Genomic DNA, 11,353 nt, shown 5'->3' on the forward strand with positions numbered 1-11,353 from the left:
TCTCTGCAGCCTGATTAGCTCCGTTAGCTTGTTAGCTAAGTCAACTTACGTTAAGCGATCCAGCTCGAACAACGCTTTTTCTTCTTTTGTCTTCACTTTCCCACAAGATTAAAACATGAGTCCATTAAATAAATTGATAATTTTGACTTGTAAAAAGTGTACTGTAAAAACACTGACTTTATTATCCCTTAACATTAACAAAACTTCGAATAAACTACGAAAAAGCGACGAAAAAAAAAAAGTTGAATCAGCACGAGCGTTGTGTGTTTTCGCCAAACAACCAATCAGACGTCGGCATTCAAAGATAGCCACGCCCCGAATAACAGTCATTGGCCCAATGAATTTGAACGCAGAAAGATGACGTAATAATTCAGCTGTCACTGCCAGAATGAAAAAGTTTTGACACACCTTTGACTTGAACTTGTGAAAAGTCAGAAGAGATGGCTGCTTAAAACCGGTTTGAAAACGTACAAATGTGGTTGTTCTAAAACCTACTCGCTTTAGCGAGGTGGCGGTAATGGTGGAGGAGGTTTCAGTACCGTTACCTAGCAACCAGACCCCGCTTGTGCTCCCTTCCTGTCCTGGTCCAGACCTGCCTTTTAACTTACATAATTTATGAAGAAACTAAACCTGCCTTAGAAGCCATATGTCGAAAAAGAAAAGAGTTTCGTAGCTAGTTTCAACATAGTGTCAGGACTCTGGAGCATGTTCTTGGGTGCGATGAAGCCCAAACTTAAGTCCGACTGCAGAAGGACCAGTTCAGAACCACAGTGAGTTACCAGCACACATACAACAGACAGGGAACATGTGGCTCACAGTTAATCACAGACTATTTTAAGAATGCACGTGCTAACGTGTACAGCAGTACTAATTATAGGTGCTTCAAAGTTTTTACATCATAAATTTTAAGTGCATTATTTCAGGTCCACATCTCAGCAAGCTAAGCTACGTTTTCTCTAAATTTCTAAAGAAACCGTGATTAGATATTAAAACGTTGTTTTCATGTTTTTATTTTGGAATTCTGATTTTGTCAAGGTGTCATACATGTTTTCTGAGAAATAACCCAAACACCTTACACACTTACGTCATGCACATCACTCTGCAGACCATATGTTGTTCCTTGAATAATTGACAGCTCAAGACATTTGGATCCATTGTTGTCACCTCGTATCTTGAGTTGCTAAGTGACAAACTGGTGTTGCAACCCTGTACTGACCTCTTTCTGAACACAGTTTACGGGGAGTTTAATAAGATGTTTTCTCTCACAGATAAGGTGCCCATGGACGGAGATTCGGAGGAACTGAGTGATGATGTTCAGGGTGAAGACAGGCCTGTTGTGTTGTGGGAGAAGTGCATTCAGCAGAGCATCTTTGTAGACCTCAGTGAGGATGAAAGTCTCCACCTGAGTGATCTAGAGAGCTCCATAGCATTACATCTCTCCCAAGCAGAGTCAGCTGCCTCGGAGGCTAGCATCCATCTGAGTGGTAAAAACTAATTAATTTTTTGCCTACAGAGTGTCATAATGCAGTTACCTCGCTCTTCTAATTGAGCATTTGTGTATTTTGTGTCCTTTAATTTGCAGGGAGTGCAGAGCTGTCAGTGCTGGAGGACACCTCCTCAGAAAGCAGCACCGTCAGCAGTAAGAACGCAGTCGAGAGCAAGACTAAGAGCAGCACAGTTTATGTGTCGGCCCAAAGACCAAACACCATGCATGATGAGCCACCAGTGAAGCAACAGATTGAGGATCCAGGACAACATACCAGCGATGAAGACCAGGAGGACCTCCCTTATGATGGTGACCTCAAAAGCCCTTATTTCAACCACACAGCTAGCTCTATGGAAAACTCAGGAGGACACACTGCTAATGGAAGTCCACATCCTCCATGTCTTCCTGAGCTGAAAGTGGATATCAAAACCAAATGTGACAACTCTCACGAAGCTCTCGAACCTATGGAAATAGCTCCACCATGCCCTGTTCCTGCAGACATTAACCATTTGTTGCTGCGACACTTCTTAGAGGAGGAGCTGCTGCAGTCAGGTAGGCTGATTGAGGCGGAGACCCTGCCAGAAGTGTCCCTGCTGGAGAGTGTGGACGAGAGCGTCTTCAGCTTAGCTCAGCCACACAGGAGTTCAGCAACTCAAAGAAACATCTCCGAAAGCCTCAATGAAAGGAGCAGAACTGCGTCTAAAGACGAAAGCTTAGAAGTAAAGACAGCAAAAGAAATTAACTATTTTACGTCAGCTGCTTCTGACAGAAATGCACCCAGCTTAGGAAGTTCAAACCAGAGCAGTGGGGATGTCAGCGCTGATGTGGGGAACCAAGAAAACACAGAGGAGGACGATCAGGTTCAGAGAGCCCCTCTGGTGCGTGCGAGGTCCTTCGGTGAGATGAAATATGGCCAGGGTCAAGTTCATTACCCGCTCCCAGACTTCTCCAAGGTTGCCCCTAAGGTGAAAATCCCCAAAACTCCAAGTGGACCTGTGAGATCTGTTCCTCAGTGCCCTAGCCCCATGCACAGAGCCCAGTCTTCCCCGGGGATGTTGGAGGTGCTCAGCAGAGTCCTGGAGGATTCGATCCAGCCTCCAGAGAAGCCCTATGTCTTCAAAGACAGCGAGCAGCCGACTCAACCAGCTCTGGTGCATCACCTGCAGGTAAAATTCAGAACTGAATCGTCATCATGCATTACCTAATGGTTAGGTGTTGGTGTTGTTCATGTCATGTTATTGTAGAGACATTCTGCAGGACTAACTTCTTGTTTTAGGCTGAGTATGACAGATTACTGACCAAGTACGCAGAGGCAGAGAACCTCATCGATCAAATGAGACTAGGCACCAATGTAAGATGGTTCAGTTGCAGTTCAGATCACACTGAAGCTGATTTTTTTTTTTTTATTAGTTTGCAAATGTATGTTTTTTTAATTTTTATAAATTCAGCCCTCTTCAGAAGAAACGTTTTATTCGGAGTTTAATGATGATGAAAGAAAGGCTGAGTTGGATGAAGAAAGTCCGGTCAGACACTTGGTTCCCTCGTCAGGTATGTTTCTGTGTTTCACAGTCAAATTAACTGGTTTACACAAAAACAAATGGGTTTGCTAACTACCTTTGTCTGATTTCTTTGATTAGTTATAAATAAATAAAAAAAACAATAGAACATGGACAAACCTCCCTCACAAAATATTTTCAGTATGAAGCAAACAAACGTGACCTGTCTCATCAAACTGAGTATTAAGTCATAAAGTGGTGGCAGCTAGAGCACCGAGTAACTATTTTTCATACTGGTCATTAGATTTGTCAAAGTATGATGTATGGGTCCTTTGATCAAAATGTACCAAAATATAATCCTAAATAATGTTTTGAAGCACTTTTCTGAGCAGTATCAACAAACAACGCTGATTTTGAGCAGAAAAGCTTTAAATTTCTGCTATTTTCCTGCACGCAAAGCTATTTTCAATACCAGCTGGGAAATCCTGATATCCTAATATGGTTTGAGATTTTTTTCCTTTCGAATAATGTTAAGTAATCTTCATTAGAATATGCTAAAAACAGGATTCAGACCAATTTTCCAGGCGCTATCCTGATTAGCAATACAAATCACGCCTTATCTCTGGAACAGCTCATATGATCTGTGTATCAAAATTAGCTTAAAAAACAGGAATTTAAAAATGTGCTTTGTTCATTTTGACTACATCGGACTTAATCCTTGTTTCGATGTGATGGGTCACAAATATAGTTTTTATTAGTTTACTATAATAATTCTTGAGTATACTAAAAGTTTATTTGTCTGCAGCATGAGCTGCAAAGCAGATTAATATACAAAACAATATCAGTTCAGTCGCTTCAGAATGTGCATGTGCATGAATGTTAAACTGTGTTTGGTGTGCATCAACTTCATCACTTAAGCAGAAACAAATCACTCCACACCCATCAAAGAGGCAAACGCAGTTTCCTCAAACCAGCATGAAGAGACTCTCAGCGACGGCGAGAGGATGACCGCTGAGCTGCGAGACGTCGTCAGTCACTTCACGCAGAAGGTACAGCGAGTTTGAAAATGCTCTGGTGATTTCCAACCTTGAAATCTAAATCGTCGTGCGCACATTTATTAAATCGCTTATTGAGTTTCACGCTTTCAAGGTTGAAGACTTGAAATGTAACGTGAGCAGCATGGCTGTGAGCACAGCTGAACAGCAAATGGTAGGAACTCCAAAAACAGCCACGTTCTTGATTATTATTTTTGAATTACATGTATGAATACAACAAAAAAAAAATGCAAATGTATTTTGTAAGATGTTGAGGAGCATGATGGAGGCCCAGGACCAACTGGAGAGGAAATACATCAATAAGAAGGAGGAGCACCGAGCCTTGGAGATGCAGAACTACATAGGTCTTTCCAGGAACACAGGAGCCTTTGACCCGAACAGGTCTGACGTTTTCTCCTTTCAGATACAGATGGTTCATCTGAATCCTGTTTGCACCTCAGCTCAGCTGTGTTTTGTCACGTCTGCAGACTTGTAGAAGGAGACATATTCAGGATAGGGATGCACCTCGAGGACATAAAGGAGATGATTGACAAAAACATGTACGAGCAGATTTCTCCCCCTCAGTCATCGTCCACTCCCACGTTCACAACCCCGTTACTGCATGTGAAGCCCGCGCTGCTCTCCTTTGACACACCTTCACCTCCACCTTCTCTGCATGAGGTAACAAACGCACAGATATGTTCAATTCAGCACCAAATACTGGATCATTCACCAAGAATCTTTTTACTTTATTTAACTACGCCAATGATTCTGGATATAAAACTTTCACTACAGCTACTATCTTTTTTTGTTGTTATCATTTACAGTTAAATGTCTTGTTAAATTTGTATAATTGTGTGAATGTTTATGAATCATTTACACTATTGTGATCCATTTTTCTTCCATACGTTTTCTGCATCTTTCTCGTTCCACAATTTTTGTGCTATTTCAATAAATCATATATCAAAATGTTCAGCTCTTTCAGGACAATCATGACTTTTGGTATTGGTGCAACTTTAGCTTTTTGAAATATTTAGCCTTTTCTGACATTTTTTTTCTCATAGAAAATGAATTGAACTCATTTTACATCCTTCAAATCGTTAGACTTGTTCACAACCTTTTACTGCTTCTTTCACATTTTGTTCTTGTTCAGCTTCTTTCAGCTTCCTTGTGCAATTTTAAACTTTTTTCAGCTGCTTTCAGCTGTTTTTTCAGTTGTTTTTGGATCCTTTCAGCTTCTTTCTGCGAACTACAACATCTTTGCGCTTCTTAATGTCTTTCTGCTCATTTCAGCTTGTGTTCCTTTCAGCTTATTCATGTAAGTTTCAGCTTTTTTTCTGCCACTTCAGCTTTTATTAGCTGTTTTATGCTAATTTTAGCATTTTTAGGCTAATTCCACATTATTTGCACTCATTTAAACTTTTTTCAGCCCTAGTCAGCTAAAATGTGCTCTCTTCACTTCCTTTTGGTAATTTAAGCTCCCTTCTGCCTTTTTAGCTACTTTTCAGCTGTTGCTGCCAATTTCAGCTTTTTCAGATAATTTCCACTTTTTGTGTTCATTTCTGCTTTTTTCAGCTTAACTGGGCAAACTTGCTCTTTCTGCTTTCTTCTGCTTATTTAAGCCTGTTCTACCTTATCAGCTAGCTTGTTAGCATGTTTAGCTATTTTCAGCTGTTTTCAGATAAACTCACATTTTTCATGGTAATTTCTGCTACTTTCAGCCTAATTAACTTCTTTATGCTAATTTCAGCTTGTCATGCAGCTTTCAGTTTTTTCTGCTAGTTTCAGCTTTTTCTGCTCTTTCAGCTACAATGTCTTTTGATACTAATTTTAGCTTTTTCAGTTAATTCCACATTTTCTTTTAGCTCATTTCAGTTCTTTCCACTTCCTTCTGTTAGTTTAAGCTTCTTTCTGTCTTTTCAGCTTTTTCTTTAGCTAATTTCCTAATATGTGTGTTTATTTCTGCTTATTTAAACCTAATTCATCAAATGTGTCTTTCTGCTTTCTTCTACTAATTTAGGTTTGTTCTTACATGTCAGAATGCTTTTCTTTTGTTTGTTTATTTGTTTGTTTTTAGCTAATTTCAGCTGTTTTTCAGCAAGTTTTCTGTAATAAGCATTCACACTGCATTTTTGCAGGAAATGCAGTTTCTCTAGTTAGGTTTATGTGCCTCTTTCTGCAGAGGATCAGACCTTGGACAGGTACTGCTTCATCACAGCACAATCACATCCACGGCTGATTGAAAATAATCAAACAATCAACGCATGTCTTTGGACTATGTTTTAATCAGTCACTTTAGCAATCACTGGTGAAAAGATCACTGCTGGCGTGCACAAGAACCAGGAATGTTGCCACTCACTTTGGATCCAGGATATTTAATAAATGTAGAAACATCTTTCAGCAGCCTGCATGGAGGATGTGCTGAGGAATGAATGCTGACATTTTACTCAACAATATATGACTGGCTTTTGTGTTTCAGGGCTCAAGTGCAGGTTTGTCCTCACTAAGGTGTAAAACCAACCTGCAGAAAGGAGATGGAGAGGAAGAAACGAAGGAGGCCAGCGAGGTTTTTGTAAATGATGAATTAAACCAAAGCAGCGACGTTGCTGATGCTGGACGTAACATCGACATTTACTGGTATAAATTATTTCTTTTTGTTGCTTAATTTTTAAAAGGCTAAATTCACAACTACATTTCTGTTAAAGTTGGGATGGTGTCTAAAATGTAAATTAAAGTAAAATGCATTTATTTACAAACCTCAAAACCCCATATTTTATTCACTTTAGAACATAGTGAACATGTTTGAACTAAGAAATTGTACCAGTGTTGTAATTTACAAAACATTGTTTAAAGTTTTAAACTTTTTTTTTACCTGTTTTCCTTTTTTACAATTAAAGTGAGTTCTACTTGGGGTGACTGCCCATCAGTTTAGATGTTTAAACAGAGTGAGACAGACACACCAGCACCCTGTTTTAAACCACCATGTTGTATAAAAGGCAGCCTTCCTTGGGACAGATAGTGTTTCAGGTTCGGTGTCGGTGTTCGGTTCCATCGTGCACGGGGGAACGCGGTGTTTGGATCTGCGTGTGCAGGTTGTCTTCTCTGTCCTGTTTCAGGGACTCTCTGGGCTCTTTGGAGGGACAGCGGTGGAAGACAGAAGAGGATGAGGAGGGCCACGAAGAGGAGAGGAGCTCAGCTGTGTCCGAGGGGAGAGACATCTTAGCAGCACACCAGAGAGAAACCAGGTCAGCATCAGAACGGAGGCACCGGGCCGCTAACAGGTAGGTGGTGTGAGATATGAGGGTGGTGTGTGAACAAATAACAGCCGACCACGACTGACGTGAGTTATTCTGGTAAATTATGTGACTCACATGTGCCACGCTGTTAACGTCTTTCTACTTTTACTAACTCGTGTCATCATCTATTTGTGTTTGAATGTCTTATTTATTGTGTTTGTTGTTGTTGCAGTCCCCTAAATCCAAACCTTGATTGTGATCTTGGTGATGGTGTGAGTCTGGCGGTGGAGGTCTCCTGTTCTTCTCATCTTCGCAGAGACTCAGACGCCCGCAGCAGCTCAGAGCCTCCTGTCGGCACCTCGTGTGTTTCACAGGTCAGTGTTCGCTGCGTCTTGTCGGATCATCAGAACTTACAGATGTGACTCTGGAGTTGTGTTGTCTGTGGTGCAGAGGATTGTGAGTCCAGAGACGGACAGTGGCTTTGGAAGCTCCTATTTGAACCAATCAGGCACTGCAGCATTTCAGCCTAATCTGCTCACTGGAAGGTAAAAACAGGAAGAAAATAACTTGGCATGGATCTGACCTGAGGTAACTTCAAATGTTTTTGTTCTACAGTGCTCCATCTCAAAGTGACGGTGTAAGTGGTTCTGACAGTGAAGGTTCCTGCTCACATCTGAACACAACAATCCATTCAGCCCTCCCGTCTGTTCAAGCCCAGCTCTGTGGAGCAGCAGTGGAGCTGTGGGTGGAGAGCACCACCAAGGAGCCACCAGTCAGGCTGAGGGGTGAGTGAGCCCCCTCCTCCCTTTTTTTTTAAGTGATTTTCTCTTGTCTACACTGAGATAAGGAACCTCCACCACTGTCACCATCAGGAACTGAGCAGAAGCTACGAATGCCGCTCCTGCACCACCTTTCTGAGCCTGTCCTCAGCGCCAGCATGGATGCTGTGGACAGACACAGCCCTCTGAACTCCTGCTCCTGCAACGGGTCAGTGTGGCAGAGAAGAAGGAAGATGTGAGGTAAACAAATGTCAGACACATGCATGTGTGTTGTTTCTGTGTGCGCCCAGTGAGGCCATCCTGGCCCTGCAGACTGAGGTGTCCAGGCTGAAGAAGGACCTGGAGGAGGGCTTGGTCCAGCTGCCTCACTTAGCACAAAGGATGGATGATCTCACAACAAAATACAGAGAAGAACGCCAGGGGCGCAGGTCTAAGACCAGAACACCAACTTCCAGCAGGCAAAGACCTAAACCATCAGTTATGAATTAAAAAAAAAATCCAAAACTTTATTTTGTCCTCACATTTGGATTTTTATTCTAATCTTCAGCATGGGGAAGTCAAACAGCAGAGGAGTGACCAATCACATGTCCAATCAGCAGAAAATAGAGGACTGGATTTCTTCAGACATGGATCACAGCAAGAGCAAGGGTACGTCACCACCACTTAACAGTCTAACCTGTGTGTTTGCTGTGAGATGTAGGTACAATGTTTTACTCCTGTGAATTTGATCTGGTGTTCACAGGTACAGAGAGTGTGGATGGAAGCTGCTCTGAGAACATGTTGGAGGAACGAGATTCGCTCGTAGGAAGCAGAAAACATGCTGGAAGTGTTCGCTTGGCTGAGTTTGGAGATACATTTCAGCGTACATCGTCCAACAGAGGTCAGAACCACAAAGAGTGGCAAGTTCTGTTCTTTCATGAATATCTGGACTTTCTGGCAGTGTCCACGGAGAAACTCACCGCCGTCTTCGGCCTTCCTCATGCATATATGTATTATGATGTCATCAGTATGTTGCTGTTTTGGGTTTTTTGCAACTTTCACACTGTGTCCTGTCTAGGACACAGTGTGAGATAAGATCATGTTTTAATACCTCCCCTTCCCCTGTGTTTCTCTTTTCCTATTGAAACAAAAATAGGCAGCGCCTCCCATGGGGCTGCGGTCTCAGATACCTCCATCCCCCCCATGTCTGTTTATTTACAGACGGGCTGTACTGAAATGTAATTTCATTGTGCTTCGGTACAACGACAATAAAGCTGATTCTGATCTTCTGTCTAAAGAAGGTTCAGCTTAATGTGTTGGTCCTCATGTAGGTACAGCGAGGAACTCCACTACACCAGGAGAGGATGATTGGACTAGTAAATGCCAGGTTAGCCAAAGACCACAGGGTGAGTCATTCTCAAGTTCATTAGCAGAATGGAAATAACGATTTTACAGATATAATTTAGCAAATAAGGAACGTTTCAAGAGCTGGATGCAAACTCTTGTAGTTGTTTTACTTCTATAACATTTGACATTTTCACGTAAAATCAGAAAGTGGAACCGTCCATTGCTACATTCCTGCGAATGATAAAAGTGTGCAACTTGTTGGAGTTGTTGTGTTTGTGATCTACAGCCACCAGGAGTTTTATTTCCAACGACAGGTGGTCTCCTCTCTCGACTCCCTCCCTTCAGAAGCCCCTCCTTCAGGTCAACTATGGCTCCTCCAGCAGCCTCCCAGCCAGGTAAACACGCCTCACCTGGACAGTCCAAATGTTACACAAAAACGCTGATTCAGCATCTTGTAGCTTGTTCCTTTCTATTTTTTTTTTTTCAAACTAATTCTGCATACTTTGTGCTATTTTAACCATTCGTGCATCTAAATGTTGATTTTATTATTTGTAATTTCTATACTTTCTGAAATGTTTACCTTTATTTGCAAATACTCTCTCCATGGAGCTATATTAAGATCTCTTCATCTCCTTCATAAGCATTGTGCTCTGAAATCTGCTTCAGCAAACCTGCACTTTTTTAGTCATCTGATGCCACTTTTAGCCACAGTTTTAATAATTGTGGTTGTAGCTACAGTTTAGTTAGCCAAGTTTAGCTTTTTACTACAGTTTTGCTAACTTGAGCGTTTAGCTTTTGGTTTTGCTGATCTGAACTTCAATTCAACATGTTTTACCTTGAACAATTTACGTAACAAGTCATTCGTCAACAAATGTCGTCAAAATCCTCCAGTTCTCTGTGCTCACGCTGCTTTTTCCCAGTTGACCTTCTAGTTCTCTTTAGTTTCCCATGCGATACATAAAGCTGTTCTGTTCTTGTCTGTCACACTGATCCAGCTACAAAGTGAGGGAACCACAGCTGATGTCTGTCTCCTGTCAGAGAAATCACTTCACCCAGTCAGACTCAGCACTCCTGCCCAGTAACATGCTCTTCCAGCAGACACCATCCCCAGTCTCACTACGCTCCAGGACAAGCAGCAAGACAAGAAGACATAGAGGAAAGAAGGTTAGAAGTTTCATCTTGTTTCATTTTTAAATCTCAAACAGTTCATGCTAAAGAGCCTGTTGTTACAGAGTATATTCAGTTTGTTTAAGAAGCCTTCTGTCTGTTTTCCAGGAGGAAGACATGAGCAGGACTTTGGACCAGGCTATTGAGGTTGCCCGCAGCATGAAAAGGACCACAGACCGGATGGCCAGGAGACTTTCTGCTGACCTGGTCCAGGCTCAGCTGCACAGGAAGCTCTACAACCTGCAGCCACTGGGGGGCAGGAAACACCAGACTTTCTAACACCGGCTCCCAGATTACTGTACATCCATCCTGAGGTCAACCAAATACACATCTCATGGAGAAAAAAAATCTAATTTATAAATATACATCCGAGTTTATCTTGGTTTGGATTTTTTATTACTCACAGACAAGTCTAAAATTAACTAAGATTTCAATATTATAATAATAAAACCTGACAACATTGTAAAATATTTTTGTCCACATCATTAACTTTGTGTGGAATGTGTTTTTATTTTATATGCGATGTCTGTTGTAAATTAAATACAACCCAAAACACCAACTACATTGTCTCCTGTGTGCAAAACGCATCCATAATGAGGTCAGTGTGGTTCAGGACGACTGGAGTAATTTTAGTATAAGGGCATAAATATAAATTGTATCTTTTCACAGGGCTCCACCTCCGCACTGTTTCTAAACATGCTTTTCTTTACATGTATTTCACATGTTTGCATGAAATATTGTTTACTGAAGACAAACGAGCAGCCACAGGCAGAAGATGAAGTTCAATCTGATTAAATCTGAGTCAGATTGGAAATATTTTCTTTCAGAA

The 11,353-nt window shown here is 41.5% G+C and overlaps 1 protein-coding gene across 1 annotated transcript; it reads left to right on the top strand.

Moving 5' to 3' along the window:
* Positions 1-1,279: 1,279 nt before the first annotated feature.
* On the top strand, positions 1,280-10,832 carry LOC119414234 (protein AKNAD1-like). Its single transcript, XM_037681333.1, has 19 exons — positions 1,280-1,484; positions 1,583-2,652; positions 2,763-2,837; positions 3,957-4,031; positions 4,132-4,191; positions 4,285-4,418; positions 4,505-4,697; positions 6,496-6,653; positions 7,133-7,297; positions 7,485-7,626; positions 7,703-7,797; positions 7,883-8,037; positions 8,125-8,239; positions 8,322-8,489; positions 8,579-8,679; positions 8,774-8,911; positions 9,644-9,752; positions 10,353-10,521; positions 10,633-10,832. Exons 1-19 carry the CDS (start codon positions 1,280-1,282, stop codon positions 10,801-10,803), a joined length of 3,498 nt encoding a protein of 1,165 aa, XP_037537261.1. The 3' UTR covers positions 10,804-10,832.
* Positions 10,833-11,353: the final 521 nt, after the last annotated feature.

This window comes from Nematolebias whitei, chromosome 9 (genome assembly GCF_014905685.2).
Source record: "Nematolebias whitei isolate Nwh7 chromosome 9, NemWhi1, whole genome shotgun sequence".
NCBI lineage: Eukaryota > Metazoa > Chordata > Actinopteri > Cyprinodontiformes > Rivulidae > Nematolebias > Nematolebias whitei.